A 19,504-nucleotide genomic window follows, 5' to 3' on the forward strand; every position below is an offset into this window, starting at 1 on the left:
TTCACTGCTATATGCAGAACCAGAATAGCCCATGAGGAGGAGGATGTATACAGAGGCCCTTCCACCTCCACTCAGCTCTCTCTCAGCAGCACAAATCCTTAAATCACAGAATAGCAATTTTAATAATCTCTGCTGTTTTATTTACTTTGCAAAAGTGGTAAGTAGCTTATGCATTGGCTAGATTGACCACTCTGTCTTTAATGGCTTTTTTTCAAAAGATGCTTGGGGAACATGCTGATAACGTAGGGCTAATCCACTTAGTCATTCATCCCTGAGGGTCATAATCATAATGGCCTGCTGTTTAAAACACAGCTGTGCAGATGTACAACTTCTAATTCATGCACTATTGTTTCCCTGCCTATTATGTGCCACTTAAATGTCCCTGAATCATAGAATAATATTAGTACAGAAGAGGACCTTGGCATGCAGCATAATGTCTTATTTCATAGTCGAGGAAACTCTGGCCTAAAAAGTTCTGGTAACTTGCTCAAGGTTGCATAATAGTCCCTGGCTAGACCCCTGGCTCCTAATTATTAAATTATAAACCTTTTCTTCTATACTGTATACTTTGTCAAACAATTTTTGAAATACTCTTGTGATCATCCTTAATGTTGGTTCTTTTACTCTGAATTATCATATTTCTTTTCTTAAATTCTACTTAAGTTAAAGCTTAAGTTTGACTTAAACTTTGTTATGTGTAAACTTTGTTGTGCTATCATGGGTGAGGACAATACATCTCTTTTGATCCTACAGTTGACTATACAATCCAACCAAATGTAGTACCTTCATGAATTATTTTCCTTTTTCCTCAGTTACTAACCTAAAACTGATTGAACTCTCCATCCAACCTGAAGCACCACTGATACTGTAGAAGATAGAATCTATGTAATTCGTAGTCCCTCTTTTGAGATTTTGTTGAACATTGCTGTTGTTAGTTTGTATAGTGAACACAGCAAATATAAAGTTATGACATAATATTAAATATTCTTCTTTATACCACACGTGTGCCCCTGTCTTTCCCTTTTACACATCAGTTTTGGTAAAATACCTGTCCCACTTTTCTCCATTGAAACTCTTATAGACGATCTCTCTGATTCCTGTGTCCTAAAGCATTTTCATCCTTGATTCACGCTAGACAAGCTCTGCTCTATTCCAAAACTTCAGGATCTGAGAAAGCCAGTCTAGGGGCATAGCCAACTGCTGGTCCTTCAGGCTATGAATTATTACTTCCTTTGCCTCTTCTGGTCAGCAGTTCTCAATTTAGCGTGCTTAAGAATCACCTGTGGAACTTAAGTGAAATGTCGATTTGTAGGCCTTAGCTCTAAAGCTTTTTAAACAAGCACCTCCTAGGATTCTGCTGTTAGTATTCCTCAGGTCTGCAGCTAGTTTGAGCAGGATTAAATGACTTCTCTGTTGCAGACACTGAGCCAGCCATACCACTTATGTAATTTCATGTAAGCATCCAATAACTCCACTAGGTCAGGTTAAGTGAACTGCCTTTTTAAGTAAATTGCCTTTTTAAAGCCATATTTTTTATTGCTTCCACCCAATCCTAGTGAAATATTTGGTGGGAGGAAAGGCTGCGTCTAGAATGTCTTGGTGAAAATTAGTTATTTAGTCCATTTTATTTCCTTAACAAATATGAATATTTTATGTGCAGCTGGCACTGTGGAGGTTCTGGAGATACAGGGTGAACAGGACACACAGAATCCCTGTTCTCATGAAGATGATCTCCTATCACAGGAGCCAGACGTAAAGCAAATAATTAACATAAGTACATTTGATTATAGTTGTGATTAGTGTTATTTATTTCTTCTGTGTTCCTAGGTCCAAATTTCTCATCCAGTGGTTGAAAAGTGACTGATGATAATTAATGGAACTGTAGAATCCATAATAATAAATTTGTCCCAATGTCCTTTTTATTTTTTTCTTAACAGTGTAGTTACCCTTGTTTATTCCAGAGGCCACTGAAAATTAGAACATGAGGCTGCAAGCATGAGTAAAGACAACTAGACTGGGTGTCTTGAGTCCTAGATTTTTAGTGATGATGCCGCCACCAAGTAGCTATGGGAGTGCGGGTAATCTCTTGCTCTTTCTGAGCCTTGGTTTCCTCGTGTATAAAATAAGGGAGTTGTTGTAGGTCTCTGAGGTCACTTCATGCTCTGGGGTGTCTCTGAGTCTCTGGTGGCCTGAGGTGTGGGTAAACGGGGCTATTAGGGACTGAGGCCAAGACCAGACCTGGCCCCTGATTCTGTATGTTTCCTGTAGGAACACCATGCTGAGCCTTTGCCTTGAGAATGCAGAGCTGAAAGAGCAGATGGGAGAAGCAATGTCTGATGGATGGGAGATTGAGGAAGACAAGGAGAAGGGCGAGGTGATGGTGGAGACTGTGGTTGCCAAAGGGGGTCTGAATGAGAATAGCCTTCAGGCTGAATTCAGAAAGCTCCAGGGAAAACTGAAGAATGCCCACAATATCATCAACCTCCTCAAAGAACAGCTGGTGCTGAGCACCAAGGACGGGAATAGTAAACTTAATCCTGAGCTCCTTGGGCACCTGGCCAGGGAGATCGACAGAATGAACACAGAGCTGGTTTGCTCTTCTGGAAAGCACCAATGCCAAGAAGAGGAGAGTGTGACCATGAGGCCTTGCCCCAGACCCCAGAGCCTTGACCTTGGGACTGCCTTCACAGCGGATACCCACCAAGTAAGTGTGGGATTAGATGGAATGAAAGACCCTTGGAGAAGGGTTGGAAATGTCAGTTTCTACCTTAAACAGTTCTTCCCTGTGGGTCAGGAGGTACCAAGGGAAGGGCACTTTTGCACCACAAGTAGTGGTGATAATATTCCTCACACATCAACCTTTAGAAAGGTTTTTTACAACATTATCTTATAAATATTACATGAATAATTAATTTTCCATAAATATTTGAGTGCCTAATTTTCCAGATAAGAGACTAGACATTGGAAGCAGGCAATAAGGCTTTGTCTCTGTCCTTCAGGTATTCAATATGGTGGGAAAAGATGGCACAAAACCAGATCATTTCAATAGGATGCAATATAGGGATACATGGGGTTTTAAGGCAGCCAGACAAGTGGTGTGTAATGACATCTCTTCCTTATCACTGCCATTTTCGTCACAGCTCATCACAGGTGTCTGTCCCTGAGCCTCAGAAGGAGTTATCAGGATCCTCTAAGGGGAGGCAGCTGAGCTGAGGATTAAGTAAAATGGAGACTACAGAGGATTCTTTTTTTTTTTTTAATTGGGGTATAGTTGTTTTACAATGTTGTGTTAGTTTCTACTGTACAGCAAAATGAAGTAGAGTTCCCTGTGCTGTACAGCAGGTTCTCATTAGCTATCTATTTTATACATATTAGTGTATATATGTCAGTCCCAGTCTCCCAGTTCATCCCACCGCCCTCCCCCTTTCCCCCATTGGTGTCCATAAGTTTGTTCCCTACATCTATGTCTCTATTTCTGCCTTGCAGACTGGTTCATCTGTACCATTTTTCTAGATTCCACATATATGTGTTAATATATGATATTTATTTTTCTGACTTACTTCATTCTGTATGACAGTCTCTAGGTCCATCCATGTCTCTACAAATGACCCAATTTCATTCCTTTTTATGGCTGAGTAATATTCCATTGTATATATGTACCACATCTTCTTTATCCATTCATCTGTCTATGGACACTTTGGTTGCTTCCATGTCCTGGCTATTGTAAATAGAGCTGCAGTGAACATTGTGGTACATGACTCTTTTTGAATTATGGTTTTCTCTGGGTATATGCCCAGTAGTGGGATTGCTGGGTCGTATGGTAGTTCTATTTTTAGTTTTTTAAGGAACATCCATACTGTTCTCCATAGTGGCTGTATCAATTTACATTCCCACCAGCAGTGCAAGAGGGTTCCCTTTTCTCCACACCCTCTCCAGCATTTATTGTTTGTAGATTTTCTGATGATGCCCGTTCTAACGGGTGTGAGGTGATACCTCATTGTACTTTTGATTTGCATTTCTCTAATAATTAGTGATGTTGAGCATCTTTTCATGGGCCTCTTGGCCATCTGTATGTCTTCTTTGAAGAAATGTCTATTTAGGTCTTCTGCCCATTTTTGAATTAGGTTGTTAGTTTTTTGATATTGAGCTGCATGAGCTGTGTATATATTTGGAGATTAATCCTTTGTCCGTTGATTCGTTTGCAAATATTTTCTCCCATTCTGAGGGTTGTCTTTTCATCTTGTTTATGGTTTCCTTTGCTGTGCAAAAGCTTTTAGGTTTCATTAGGTCCCATTTGTTTATTTTTGTTTTTATTTCCATTACTCTAGGAGGTGGGTCAAAAAAGACATTGCTGTGATGTATGTCAAAGAGTGTTCTTCCTATGTTTTCCTCTAAGAGTTTCATAGTGTCTGGTCTTACATTTAGGTCTTTAGTCCATTCTGAGTTTATTTTTGTGTATGATGTTAGGGAGTGTTCTACTTTCTGCAGAGGATTCTGAGAGGACAACTGGGCAGGAATGCAAGGAGGGATGAGTGGAGGTTTCCACCCCTTCTCTCTTCAATCATTGAACAAACATTTACTGAGAGCTCCTCCTCGTAGATTCACTTGGCACCATGCTATGTGTTGTATATACAGAGATGAATAAAACATTACCCCAGCTCTCCAGGAGCTCATTCCAGAAAGCAAGTAACTGCCAAATGGGATGAGGAGTGCCGTGACAGACACATGAATAAAGTCCACAGGGTTCGCAAGGGGAAGCAGCCATCACTGCCTGGGGGATGAGCTCAGACTGCCCTGACCTTGTGCTGGCTCTTTTCACAGCTGGTCAACCAGCCCCAGGCCCGTAACTCTGGACCTCAGTCAGAATTTAGCCTCCCAGGATCCACCAAGCACCTGCGCTCCCAGTTGGCACAGTGCAGACAACGCTATCAAGATCTCCAGGAGAAGCTGCTGATATCAGAAGCCACTGTCTTTGCCCAGGCCAACCAGCTGGAGAAATACAGAGTCATGTTTAGTAAGTCTTAAGTTCCCATCACCAAAGTGTCTGTCTTCTCCCTGAGAAGCTACATGCTTTGCAGACTTCACTTTTCTTCCCCAACCTCATAACAAATTTAATCCGGACCATGACCCTAGGATTGTGGAAGTGGATACTTAACTTCAATTTGCAGATGGCAGAGAAGAGTAAATGAATAAATCAAGTTTGCAGTGACAGTATAGGGAGGAATTGGACTAACACCTAGATTTGCTGATTTCTGGTACAGTCAACAAACTGCCTTACCTCTCTCAACGTATGCTAATTGCTTCTCTTCTGCTCCTCTTTGCACCACATCAGATTCTTAAAAAATATACCATCATTGTTGGTCTAGAATCAGCGCTTTCTAATAGAACTTCTGCGGTGACAGAAATGTTCTATACCTACGTCACATGTGGTTATGGAGAACATGAAATGTAGCTAATTCAGCTTGGGAATTTTAAGCTTAATTTTAATCCGTTTAACATAAAATAGTCACATGTGGCTAGTAGCTACCTTACGGAACAGTACAGATCTAGATGTCTTTGAAACTCTGAATTAGTTCAGCTCCATTCAAACATTTACTGAGCCCCTGTGAACAAAGCATTTACTAGTTTCCCTGGGGCTTCCAGAGATGACTTAAAGAGGTCTGGTCCCAGCGAAGCCCCGTTATCTATAGATGGGATCATCAATGGCAGGCTCATCCTGGTGGAGGGAAGTCCTGCTGTCTGGAGCAGGTGGTCTCTTCTCCCACCTAAGTCCAAAGCACCATCTATCCCACTCTGGATCTAACCTCCCTGCACCCTAAGGGCCAGGGTATGTGCCACTGAGGATGAGGGTGTATGTGGGAAGTTCAGATACTCTGTAACACCCCCTGTCTCTTCCTAAGCAGGTGAATCCTTGGTGAAGCAGGACAGCAAGCAGGTACAGGTGGACCTCCAGGACCTGGGCTATGAGACTTGTGGCCGAAGCGAGAATGAGGCTGAGCGGGAGGAGAGCACCAGTCCCGGTAAGGACACAAGTATGGGGTTCACCTTCCCTCCCTGGAGGCAGCCTTCACGTTTGGGTGCTGTTGGCCAGTCCCACATGCAACGAGGAGTAGGGATGAGGGGGTGTGGTAGACTGAAGAGGACACAAGACCAGAGAGGGACAGGAAGTTTGGAGGAGAACTCTTGCCCAGAATGAGGCTGAGTGTGAGTTTGAATTTCTACAATTAGTTTTCAGCATACTGCTGTTAATTTAAAAAAAAAGTTCTATCCAACTGTTTATTATAGAAAAAAATACTAAGGTCTATTTATTAATGAGAAGACCAGATGAGCTTTGAGAGAATAGGCAAACCAATAGTTTAAAAAAAATATTCTTCTATTATAAAAGTACTGTGACTATAGGGACATCCACCAAATTGAAATCGAGGAGAAAAACACTTGAGTAAAATAGAAGGTGACCACACCTGACTTGCAGGGCTCTTGGGAGGGTAAGAAATACTGCATTCGAATGTTAGTACAGTGCCAGCGCTGAATAAAGTACTGCTTCACCTTTTGCTCTAGTAATTATTGTCCTCAAGACCTCGAAGGGAGTGGCCTCAGCAGCATGCCCAGCTTTACTCAGGAAGATGTCTTTGTCTTTTCTCAGAGTGTGAGGAGCATGACAGCCTCAGGGAAACTGTCCTAATGGAGGGGCTGTGCTCTGAGCAGGGACACCTGGGCTCCACACCGGCCAGGCCCCCTGGAAAGAAGCCCTTGGAGAGCCAGCTAGGGAAGCAGGAGGAGTTCCAGGCATATGGAAAGTCAGAAGACATCTCTGTCCTATGTAAGGACATCAAAGATCTGAAGGCCCAGCTGCAGAACGCCAACAAGGTCATTCAGAACCTCAAGAGCCGGGTCCGGTCCCTCTCAGTTACAAGTGATTATTCATCTAGTCTGGAGAGACCCCGAAAGCTGAAGGCTGTTGGTACCCTCGAGGGATCGTCACCTCATAGTGTCACTGATGAGGACGAGGGGTGGCTGTCTGATGGCACTGGGGCTTTCTACGCCCCAGGGCTTCAGGCTAAAAAGGATCTGGAGAGTCTGATCCAGAGGGTGTCCCAGCTGGAAGCCCAGCTCCCGAAAACTGGAACAGAAGAGAAGCTGGCCGAGGAGCTGAGATCAGCCTCGTGGCCTGGGTAAGGAGGGTACTCTTTGGACCATTACTTGATTGATGATGTCTAAGTTTATGTTTGAAGGAGGGTAGCCCGGGCAGGTAGAAGAGAGAACCCATCAGGGCAATCAGAGGAGCACCTATTTAAATGGTAGCCCTAGGTCTGAAGAAAGGACACGTGACCCCTGCTGGGAGATACCAGGTCCCTGGGATTTCCTCTTAGGAATGTATTCTTAAAGTGACAGGATATATGATATACGTAGTAAGACTGGAGTCAGACTTCCTGGGTTCGAATCCTAGCTCTGGGACTTACAGGCTATGCAAACCTACTCAGTCTTTCTGAGCCTATTTCTTTACCTATTAAATGAGGATAATAAGAAAACCTATCTCAAAGGGTGGTTATTAGGTTTAAGTGAATTAATACAAGTGCTTATAATAATGACTAGCATATATTAAAGCTCTCAACACTATTTGCCATAATTATTATTGTTATTGATACTTTGTGGTTGAAAAACACCGGGGTAGATATCCCTCTCAGTATCTGGGTTATCTATGCTGAGTAACAAACCACCCCAAAGCTTAGGGGGTTGAAACAATAACTTATGTGGATTGCCTGGACTTAGCAGTGTAGCTCTCACTTCGGGTCTCTCATGAGGCTGCCATCAGATGGAGGTTGGGGCTGGAGTCACTGAAATGTCTGGCTGGACACGGCTTCTTCATTCATGTGTCTGGTGACGTGGTGCTCCTTGGCTTCTCTCTTTCTTCATGTGGCTCCTTGTCTTCCGGGGCATCTCCTCCTGGCCTGGGCCTCTCATAGTACGGTGGTCTCAGGGTAGTTTCACTTCAGCATGGCAGCTGGCTTCCAAGTGGAAGTTGCCAGGCCAGTTAAGAGCGGCTCCTGGACTTGGTGCAGTGTTACCTCCACCATGTTGCCTTGGTCATGGTGGTCACAGAACCCACCCAGATTTAAGGAGGTGGAGAATAACCTGCCCGATGATGAAAGAGGGGCACAGCCACATTATAGAAGAGCACATGGAATGGGAGCTTGAGTAATGGCCATCTTTGCAAAATACAGTCTGCCGTAATATAGATGGTCTTTGAAGTAGAAGACATGAAAGGACCTATTTGGATTTTTAGTATTTATTGAGTATCTACCCAATAACTATAGTATTTATTGAGTATCAACTGTGAGTCTACACTATATTGGTGCTGTAAGGGATGTAAAATATGACACTGTATTTACCCCCACAGAACTTATTTTTCATTTTTGGACACATGACTGACACATATAAAACAGTGGAAGAATGGTGGCATACCATGTTGTTTGATGCAAGTTTGTCAGAATAGAATTTACTCTTAAATACACCCTTTGGTTTTTGTGCCAGAATTCAGCTTAAACTGAGGAACTCTTAGAGATGTTCTCACAGAAATGACTACAGAAGCCCCCATAACTTAATTTTCACTCTTTTCCATTCTTACCCTTTCCTCTTCTTTCCTACATTAGGAAATATGATTCCCTGATTCAGGACCAGGCCCGAGAACTATCCTACCTACGCCAGAAAATACGAGAAGGGAGAGGTATCTGTTATCTTCTCACCCAGCATGCGAAAGATACAGTAAAGTCTTTCGAGGACCTCCTAAGGAGCAATGACATTGACTACTACTTGGGGCAGAGCTTCCGGGAGCAACTCGCTCAGGGAAGCCAGCTGACAGAGAGGCTCACCAGCAAACTCAGCACCAGTAAGTTGGCCACAAGGGCTTTTGGACACTCTCAGTCCCTCCCAGAGCCCAGCCCCAGGTGACCGCCACACCTCCACCACAGCCTTTTAACCCAGGTTCTGCTTCCACTTCATTTCCCAGGGGCCATTACAGAATCAGGACTGGCCAGTGGGAAGCACCGAGGAGGAACCACAGGGTCAGAGAGGCCATGATTACGGCATCATTTATGGAATGTGACCTTTAGGGAAGGAGGCTGAGTCCATCTAGTGCTAAGGGGGAGAAAGGGAGAAGAGATCAGAGGACGTCACTGTAGTTAAAGGAGCCCTGAACCGAGACTTGCAATACGCAAGCTCTAGCCTGGATGCTGCCATTAAGTTTCTCTGGGCAAATGACTTAACCTTTTGGTATCTCTGTTTCTTCATCTATTGCCTGGTATCACACATGAATGTAATTCAAATACAGATGAAGCACTATGCCCTTTTGAACATGGTTTGGGCACTGAATGTCATAGTACAAGGGCTAAGAATATTGGTAATTATTGAAGCCCTTGACTTAGAATTTCCTGAGAGCACCCGAGGGAGAACAGCAGGATCAGTCTTGGGGGCCAACCATCCCACATCCTAGTGGCAGGTGCAGAGGTGGGACAGGGCTGTTTGTCATCTCCTCAAAGCAAGAGTAGGTTCTACATGAAAGCTGTGACGGGTTACAGAGCTGGTCCATCTGGGAGTCAGTCTGTGGCAGGCTTGGAGGCTGGAATGTTCCAGATGGAAGCTAGCCAAGTGCCTTTTAAACTTTTTTTGTGTTGATTTAGGACAGAGGAAGTCATGATGGTGATTACCAGGTCAGGGAAGGTCTTTTCTCTAAAGTTACAATCTGAGGTCTCCCAGAGTAATTCCCCCACATATCCTGGGCACACATAGAGTAGTCACTATTTTGTACCCAAATCGGCTCCTGCATTTATAATGTGTGAAGTGAGACCTGTTTAATTTCTTACTGTTTCTTTCTGAATTTGGTTTGCAGAGGATCATAAAAGTGAGAAAGATCAAGCTGGACTTGAGCCGCTGGCCCTGAGGTAATTCAAATAGGGTCTGGTAAAGGAATCAGGAACAAGGCCTAAGGGGTCAAGGGTGGCTGCAGTTTCACAAATCAGGGGGAAAAAAGGAAAATGCTGATTGTAATGAATTCATTTATTCATGGAACACGTTACTGTTCTTTTTAGCCTTACTCTCTTTTGATATAGTTCTATTGATTTCTGTTTGTATATTTATTCAAATTACTAATCTAGATTTATTATTATATTATTAGCTTAGTAACCTAGAGTCAGTCTGACTTAAAAGTAAACTAACCAGGTTTTAAGGGTCCTTGGCACCCCAAGGATCTCCTCTGCTTCCCCACTGTGTGTTTAAAGACCAAGGTGTGCTTTTTGCCAAGTTGGCTTACCCCAAGTTGAGTTGGCAGCTAGTTTAATGGCCACACAATTTCCTTGGGAAAAAAAGAATTGTATTACAGTTCCTAATTTTAAAAAAAGTGCTTGACGTTGCAGATCCCGGGAGGCTACAGCGTCTTAGGAACCAGTTTTCACTGAGTCACTGAATATTATCTCATTATGTGCAATAAAATGCAGGCTCAGAGTCCTTTGTAGTCACTAGTTCATGCCCCTTTGTGTCGTGTGATTTAGACCACTCAGTGCTTCTCAAAATATCTGCAGTGAAGGACAAAGTATTTTTTTTGTTTGTTTTCATTTCTAATCCATCACAGACACACATATTGTCTGTACCTCAGTCAACCAGATGATTCTACTTATCATACTCCTGGATGTTGTGGGAATGCCACACTGCTATGTTTCTCAAGGCTTACCTTGCATTTCTGTACTTATTGGAGACTGGGAACCAAGAGTTCTCAGACTCCAGCTGTCCTGGGGACCATACTTTCAGCAGCAGTGCCTTGGAGCGCTAGCTGGGCCTCTGCTAGTCCTCAGTGTATTGTGTGGCCAGTGCACTGGGTAGCTCTCGCTCTCCTTCCCTCTGCACCTGACCTACTTTCCACTCCTAATCAGAGATGGGTAATTTCGTTTACCCTTTGCAGGAATGGCCCCCTTGACTTATGTGGCTTTTTCCATGTGCCCTAGTCAGGACTAGCTAGTCCAGTGACTTTGGGTTCAGCTGTTGTCCTCCTTCCCCCCACTAGGCTCAGCAGGGAGCTGCAGGAGAAGGAGAAGGTGATTGAAGTCCTGCAGGCCACGTTGGACGCGCGGTCCCTAACGCCCTCCAGCAGCCGTGCCTTGTCTGACTCCCGGCGGTCTCCCAGCAGCTCTTCCTTCTCGTCTGATGAGCCGGAAGCCTGCTCTGACATGGACATAGCCAGCGAGTACACACACTATGAAGAGAAGAAAGCTTCACCTGGTCGCTCAGGTAGCCTCCACTTTCTGAGTGGAACCGCCTTTACCTAGGCTGAGAGGAGACCTCCACATCCAGGCCCTACAGATGCACCTTGGTGTGTATCAGGCTGAACCGTGCCAAGCACAGGCCCCAGTGGGTCAGGATCTTTGCTTTGCTCCTGACTCTACAAGTTACCCCTGTCACTGGGTCTCCACCAGCATATGGATGCTGCAGTTGGACCAGGCGAACGACAGTGGGGAGAGTGAGATTACGGAGGCTTCTCTTCCCCACTGCCTCATGAGCATACAATCTGTCTGACTGACCTCCTTTTTTAAGATGGGATATCTTATCCCTCCAGCTAGCTGCAGTTCCTGAACCCCTGAGTTTCCGTGGGTGTCCACAGATGCTGCTGGACTTGCCTGGTATTTTCGGAGGTGCCATTTTCATGGTTTCAGGCTCTGAGCCCCCCTCTCACCTCTAAGGTGGCTTTCCTCACTGAAGGAGCTACCTGCCAGTAAGGAATGAACACCGCTCCCAGTGCTTGTGCTTGGCTCTGCCCTGGTTAAATATAAGGCCACATTCCAGTTCTTTGTAGAACATCAAACGTGTTCTTTCATCCATGGGTTTTGTAGATTCCATCCGTCATTCGAGTCATCCTGCTGTACTGTCTTCTAAACCATCAGCAACCAGTGCATCTCAGGGGGTTAAGGCCGAACCCAGCTGCAACCCCATCAGCTTGCCAGCTCCCCAGAATCCCCCCAAGGAGGCCAGCCAGGCCCATCCAGGTATGCAACAGCCAATGGGGCAGGGTCTTCATCTCCTCTTCCTCAGCTGCCTGTTTGACTTTTCTTCAGGGACAAGAAAAGCATCATTAGGAGCTTATATATCAATACATCAAATCCTAGACAAAATCAAGAGACCATCCAAATTAGCTAATAGTGTCTGACTACTCTTTGTTTGAAATATTTTAGAAAAGTAAATAATCCACAATAGACTTTGATCTACATATCAATTTTGACCAATAGTTGGCTAATCATTCTAAAAGAAGCATCTTCATTTCTTTCTCTCATTTCACCCTGGGAATCAAAGAGGCAAAATGTTTCTCCCAGGATTACTGTAGCCAAAGAACAAAGGGAAATTTACATCCGCTGCTTCCTTATATGTGTTCCCCATTTTATCTGCAGAGGAGCCTCTACAGTAGGTAGGGATGGTTACTTCATAGCTAAGGATGCTTCAGTATCCTTAGACAAGATTCTGTTCATATTACATTATCATTCATGGGTTTATGAATGGGTTGGTAGTCCTTGATGTGTATATGGTATGTGTCTTGGACCAAGAGTTGTACATTTCATTTACCTGCCTCAGCTTAGTTACCAGGGGGTGCATTGTTCAATCACAGCTCCACACCAGCAATGGCAGAGAAAGGGCAAACCTTGTTCTCACCTCCTACCCCGCAACAAGATGGGCTGGCTGGCTGCCTTCAGTGTGGTTGTAGTGAGATCGGACTCGTGTAGAGGTGCCCCCAGAAGAACAACACTTTCCTTCTGCCACCCTTGTCTCTCTTGAGGACAAGTCAACCAAAATCTTAAGAACAAGAATGTGTTCAACTCTTTCTGAGCCTGGGCTCAAAGTTTCTGGGCCAGAGTGGGCAGCAGCTAAACCAGGAAATCATGGGGAAAAGCTATTCACCTAGCACTGTAGATATCTGTGTAAATGCTTTGGGATCAAAAAGAGCAGAAAGTCAGGAGTTTTAAAATCAGAATGCCTCCCTGAAGGAGGCCTGGTCGGTGTCACTTGGTAATTCAGGGGTCTTTGCTGTACTGCTCTGATACTATGTCAGTATCTTGGAGAAAGGGATGTTTTTCAGAATGTGATCATTGTCTTTCACGTGAGGCATTCTCCACAGGTCTGTCTTGGTTTCTTCTCCCTCTGTGGGCTACCTGCCCTATAACTCTTTTTAAGAAGAGGAGACAGATTCAAACTTCAGAACTTCCCAGGGTTCCTAAAGACCTGTCTATAGATGGACTACCTAATGATCACCTGTGAAGATTTTTTAGAAACAAATTTCTAAGCCCTACTGCCAGAGTTTATGATTCAGTAGATTGCATTAAGGGTGAAAGAATCCACATATTTCAAGAATTTTTCTTAAATTATTTGAATGTCCAGAAAGAGTTGCAAGCCATTGTGTCTAAGTCAGTATGCCAAGGCTTTTATTTTTCCTTTGGTGAATGAACACATTGATTTGGGATTCTGAAGTTTGTTTCCATCAGTGTTGAATTACACGCATTAGTCATGCAAACTTCCCCACTATCCTAGTCTACTTCTGCCCTCCTCAGGATGAGTCCTGTTGCTTTCAGAAGAGGATTTCTAGGTGTAGGGAGAGTCTTGTCACAAGGGCCAGGACTAGCACATGCTGGTAGCAGCACCGCAGGGGCTCTTGAGAGCATCCAGGCACAGCCATCTTCACCTCTCCATGTCCAGATGGCTAGGATGGGGCTTTCATGGCTGCCTGGGTTATGGTAATGCCACCTTGCCTTCTGTAGCCAATTGTTTTCAAGATGAGCATAGAATGTGTATGCAGGGTAGCCCTGGCAGGGAAGGGGGAGGAGGGGGTCAGCTAGGCCAGCCTCTTGGGTAACAGTGCTTCCCCTTGGCCATCTCAGTCATCACCACATTGAATGATAGGCACTCCCCAAGGAGATGTTTGGTCAGGGAATAGTTTCACCTTCTCAATCTTTCACCCATTCTTTTCTCTGACTTTCTCTCTAATGGTTTATCTCCTTTCTCCCTAACTCTCTGTTTCTAGGCCTTCATTTTCAATCCATACCCACGCTGGTTAGCCTTCCCCAGGCACCACTGCCCTCAGCTCCGCCCAGCTTCCTGCCTTTCAGCTCTGCTGGCCCTCCCCTCTTTGGCTGCTGTGAGACACCCATGGTCTCCTTGGCTGAGGCTCAGCAGGAGCTGCAGATGCTGCAGAAGCAGTTGGGAGAAAGTGAGCACTTCCTGCTGCATTTGTGTTCTTGCGAATGATGGACCCACACTGTGTTTCTCTGCATGGCTTTGGCTGGATGGCAGAGTTTTAAAAAATAACATAGGGGTACACGTTATCAGTGGACGATTGAGGGAGAGCTGTGCTTGCTGTTTTTGGAAATGTATTTTCTGTTATCTTTCTCATGTGTGTGTCTCATCAGTTAACAGGTATACACGTTCATCAGGCCCTAGACCTGGTGCTCTCCCACTGCTGACTGTGTGGGGTACCTTCCGCCAAGTGTGTTGAAGCCCTGACACATTGGCAACATGTTCACTGGCAGGGCATGGGAGAGAGGTTTTTTGCCTGCCGACGCAGGATGAAGTGGCCAGAAAAAGATGGCCACATTCAATGGGATCATTTCCATGGCAATTATATCCTCCTCTGTGAAATGTTTTTAGTCAAGTTCAAATTCTGACATCATCAGCTTCGGGGCTAAAGGATGGTGGAAGAGGGATTAAGAAGGGGTGCCAAACCTCTCTTCTCCTTACACGAGGTTAATTTCTGTTTCTGCACAGGTGACATGAGAACAGCTAGAACCAGAAGCACAGGCTGTGATGTCTGATTGCGAATTCTGTCAACTCCCAGATATAATTGATGTTATGTAGTCACAGAATTCATAGAATATGTAGTCATCTTTTAGAGAAAGGTTTGATGTAAATATGGTCTGGATGCCACATCATAAAACATTTTGTTTTATTTTAAGTTATAAGCTATCACTTATCACTTATAGCTTAAAATAAGAAAAGAACCTCAAGTGATGAATTTGCTCTCTAGTAGTGCTTAAAAAAAACTAGAAAGCATTTGAAATTACCTTAAAACCACACTCTGTGCCTGTAAAGAAGAGCTTGGATGAGGCAGAAATTGATGGTAGGGTCACTGTACAAAGGGTGTCCAACGACCTAAGACCACAGCTAGGAATCTGCATATCTGAAGCCCCAAAGGTCATTTGGATCGGCTTATTTATCAGCTCTGAAAATGGATACACTGTCTACTCTGACATCAGTTTGATTTCCAGAACCAGCTAGACTGAGTCTATTTTTAGAAGAGTTTGTACATCTTCCTTTCTGCAGGAAGTGAAGTCTAAGAGGCTACCTTCTGCTTATCAGCGTTACACAGGTACAGCAACCTAGGTTTACCTACCAACGTGAACATGGTTTTACCCTGTTCCCTGCCAGAGCAGTAACTAAAACTCAGGGAAGTGAGGTGACTTGTTCAAGATCACTAGTAACTGGGAGAAATGGGCTTGAATTCAGATCCTCTGCTCCCAGTTCCATATTTCCATTATACCTTCTCTATCTAGAATGGTTTTGTTACAATCCTGCTCAGAGCATAGAGCTGAGCTCTGCTGAACAACTCTGGAGGCCCCTTGCAACAATCTTTTCTGTCTTTAGAGATGAGAGGAAGGTGCTGTTCTCTCTGATCTAGAACTTGCTACTATAGCACACCTGGAAGCAACAACTGACGGATAACAAATTTGTTCCATGCCAAAAGGCAAGACTGTTCTCTAGATTACCTTTCTTTTCCTTGACACCTTTTCCTTCATCTTTCCACACTGTCAATTTGTCTTTGCCCAAAGGGAAAGATGGAGGAAGGAGAGCACTGTGTGTGAAAGGGTGTGTGATGTGGGTTGCACTGGAGTCATATCCAGTCTGTGCCATTGGCCAGAGTTTGGGTGGTCCCAGGCTTGGTGAGGAAGGCTGTAGCCCTTTCTTTTGCTTTGTCAAGCACAGTCCTCACCAGCGCTCCTCCTTTGCTTTGAAACAAGCTTCCAAGTGGACAGTGGTGCATGGCGGCTTCTCAGGCCACTGTGGGGCTAAAATTTCCTTGTGCAAGAGTCTGTCTGGTGTCTTTGCATGGTTTAGGGCATGTGCTCTGCATCGTGTGGCCGGGAAGACTGGAACATGAGAATACTGATCACTGTTACTGATAGACTTGGCACCTCCTATGACCTTGGTGAGATAGTAAGCTGACTGTCGACAATCACTGATTTCCCCCTCTGCCTGTGTGGGGTTGGGGTTGAAGGAGGTGTGAGAGAGGCAGGAAGTCACATTCTTTTAAATACTGACTATAGTTTAGATGTTTACGTGTTTCATCTCCCTCTTTAACTTCCTGTGATCCTAATGAATATCTAGTATTTTGCAAATTGGGGAAGGGGAGACCCATGACAATACTTCTCAAACTTTCCTGCTTACTAGAATCAGCTGGGATGATTTTAAAACATCCAGTGCCCAAGCTGCACTGCATACCAATCAAGGTAAAATCTCTGGGGGTCCAGGCACCAGTACATGTTTTTACATTGTCTCAGATGATTCCAGTATGTAGCCAAATGTGAGAAACAGTTATAAATGAGGATCAAAATTGGCAACTGCCAATTACATTAATCCCTCAAAGGGGGTTGGCTTGGTTAGAGGGAACCATGACCTCACTCCTCACTCCTATTTCTTAGGTGGAGATACCTGTTTACTCTGCTGCCCATATTGATAATCCCTGGAAGAAAGTAGTCTTCTGAATGTGAATATCCTAAACTATGGCGCTGTTCACCTCTTTCCCTCTCTCCACCAAGTTGGGCTTCTTTTTACACAGAAGCAGAGATAATGGGAAGGCCCATGATTTCATAGGATCTATGAAAGCATCAGCCTATGAAATGAAAGGTCCTCCCTCCCCCATGGAAGAGTGTTCATGACTCTTCAGACATGAGTCTAAAAGTCTAAATATGATGACATATTTCAGTTCCTGGAATCATGTTGGGTAAGAATGAAATCACCTCTTGCCTTACCTAGAACCTCCCCCAGCCTCAGCAAAGAAGTTCTTCACTCTGGAGTAACTGGGGCCACCACGTCTAGCTGGATTTATACCCCCTTTCTCTTCTGACAACCCCAAAGGAAAAACGAAAAACTGGCAGTTTAGCTCTGGGTACAGCAAGTACTCATAGGGACACAAATATTCCCATTCACAGGTGTGCTCAGTGCTATGGCGGATCACACTTTTAACCTCTGACTTTCCCAGTGAGTTCTACTTCTGGATCTTCCCTGGATTCTATCATGAGGAATTATCACAGGAGCCAGGATTAGCGCCACTGGACTTCCCTTTTGTGTACACTGGCGACTTTCTGATACGTTATTCATCCCCTACCTCTTGGTGTCTCATGCTAGCAAATACAAGGGGTGAAAAGTTATAGCCTCTAGGATGGGAATCCTCATCTAATCGGTATTTCACAGCAGACTGGGACCTCTGATAGCCCACGTGTCCCCTTTAGTGTCTGTTCTTAGCAATCACATGCTTCCTTGCCAATCCTTCTGTTCTGATACTGCTTCTCATTCATGTTTCTTTCTGCCCAGGTGTCAGCAATGTTCATCCTGTTTCCCCAGCCACATTGCCGACCAACCATTTAGAAGCCAGCTCCTCCCACTACCTCAACCCTGCCCAGCCCCTCTCTCCTCTGAGGGGCACCATAGAACTGGGCAGAATCCTCGAACCTGGGTACTTGGGCAGCAGAGGCCAGTGGGACATGATGAGGCCTCAGAAGGGGAGCATATCTGGGGACCTATCTTCAGGCTCCTCCATGTACCAGCTTAACTCCAAACCCACAGGTAAAGCACAAAGCCGAGCAGGTCAATTATTTTTCTAAACCATGTGTAACCCCTTACACTTACCAGTTACCATGGTAACTGTACATGTACACTTACAACTCCCTTACACATACCCCTGTATGGGAGGAGGCCCATGGGGCTTGGTTAGCACCAGCTGTCCTGTGTTTGAAGCCAATTTACTCTTTAAACAAAGTCAGCTGAGCTCCTGGATGCCCATGTGAGAGGACGGTCACGTTTAGGGATCTTACTGGCCCAGCCCCACCCCCCACATGGCCCCCCCTAGTGACCGGGATTCTCCACCTCCCACCTCCTCCCGCCCTGCGGGGTGACTGCAGGGGCTGAGCTGCTAGAGGAGCACCTTGGTGAGATCCGGAGCCTGCGCCAGCGCCTGGAGGAGTCCATCTGCATTAACGACCGCCTGCGCGAGCAGCTGGAACACAGGCTCAGCTCCACCGCCCGCGGAAGCGGTAGGAGAGGCCCAGGGCTTCCTGCTTCTGGTTGTCATTAGGGAGCTGTGGAAGGGCAAGCCCTAGGCAGAGCTTTGCAGACTTCAAAGCACCGAGGTCTGCTTTTCTGTATTCGCGCCTTACAGTCAGCAAGGCAGGGGGGCAAGTACTATTCTCCCATTGCAGCTGTACCTGAGCTCAGAGAGTAGCTTTCCTCACGGCAGATCTAACCAGGTCTGGTCCCCAGAATCCTCTGACTTCTCATCCATCCTAATCTGCTCATATCTGCCTGCTGACTTCTGTGCCCTGGTCCTGTGATCGGCAAGTGGTAGAGCCAGGTCTGCAGGGCCTCCTCCAGCCTCTTACCGAGGTGGCCTTCCTCCCCACACTCTCCCCCAGGCTGCTGACACTTGGAGGCCGTCCCTTCCACACGCCCTTGTCCTGCCCACACCGCAGCAGCGGCTATTTAGGGGAAAGGGCCTCCTGAACAGCTACAGCCAGGGCACGTGATAACGCATGCAAAGAACCCACTCAGAGGAGCCGCACGAAAGCCAGGCATTCGGCCCATCAGGCTTTAGGCCCAGGATGCGAGTTCTCTGGGTTTTCTGCTGGGTTGGGATAGTATCTTTGGAGATACAGAATGAGCAACACAGAGAGCGTCTGTTACCCAAATGTGTAACTTGCCTGCTTGCACTCCCTGGGACAGGACCCACCTCTAACTTCTACAGTCCGGGTCTGGAGTCCACACCTCAGCTCTGCAATGAGAACAGAGTCCTTAGGGAAGAAAACCAGAGGCTTCAGGCTCAGCTCAGTCATGCTTCCAGAGGTGAGTGGTCAAAAGCCACAGACTGTGTTTACTCTTAGGTCCCTTTCCTCCCTGGCCATACCAGTCACCAACTGGAGAAGCAAAGAGACAAGGTGGAGAGAACAGAGCTACCCAGACCCACCAACCTCAAACTCCCATAGCTATTCTCAATCTAGAAAGGGCTACTTCCTGACGATTCCCAACCACGGGCCCTTAGACTCCTAGGCTCCAAGGACAAGGCGCTCTCGGAAATCCACCACCTCTGTGCAACCCGCCTGCAGATATTCAGTCATTAACTATGGAACTGCCTACCTTAGTGCCTGTTCTACCTGCCCACAGCTCACAGCTAGTTTGGTCCCAGGACAGGGAGCAACTTGAGGCCTATATA

The 19,504-nt window shown here is 45.5% G+C and overlaps 1 protein-coding gene across 22 annotated transcripts in view; it reads left to right on the forward strand.

Moving 5' to 3' along the window:
• The window catches only part of PDE4DIP (phosphodiesterase 4D interacting protein), a 214,041-nt gene that overhangs the window by 166,932 nt on the left and 27,605 nt on the right, over positions 1-19,504 (forward strand). For 8 of the 22 annotated variants that reach the window (XR_449910.2, XM_057553413.1, XM_057553435.1 and 5 more), the window contains 12 exons: positions 2,269-2,704; positions 4,822-5,014; positions 5,901-6,020; positions 6,644-7,172; positions 8,652-8,887; positions 9,887-9,938; positions 11,054-11,277; positions 11,877-12,029; positions 14,051-14,236; positions 17,614-17,865; positions 18,201-18,332; positions 19,018-19,137. Coding sequence is in view for 21 of the 22 variants with exons in the window: in XM_057553413.1 (XP_057409396.1) it covers positions 2,269-2,704; positions 4,822-5,014; positions 5,901-6,020; positions 6,644-7,172; positions 8,652-8,887; positions 9,887-9,938; positions 11,054-11,277; positions 11,877-12,029; positions 14,051-14,236; positions 17,614-17,865; positions 18,201-18,332; positions 19,018-19,137 (2,633 nt within the window). In the remaining variant the exon portion in view is untranslated. The remainder of the gene's footprint in view (positions 1-2,268; positions 2,705-4,821; positions 5,015-5,900; positions 6,021-6,643; positions 7,173-8,651; positions 8,888-9,886; positions 9,939-11,053; positions 11,278-11,876; positions 12,030-14,050; positions 14,237-17,613; positions 17,866-18,200; positions 18,333-19,017; positions 19,138-19,504) is intronic. The other 14 variants (XM_057553422.1, XM_057553440.1, XM_028163358.2 and 11 more) reach the window with 5 other exon arrangements.

This window comes from Balaenoptera acutorostrata, chromosome 1, assembly GCF_949987535.1.
Source record: "Balaenoptera acutorostrata chromosome 1, mBalAcu1.1, whole genome shotgun sequence".
NCBI classification, from domain to species: Eukaryota; Metazoa; Chordata; class Mammalia; order Artiodactyla; family Balaenopteridae; genus Balaenoptera; species Balaenoptera acutorostrata.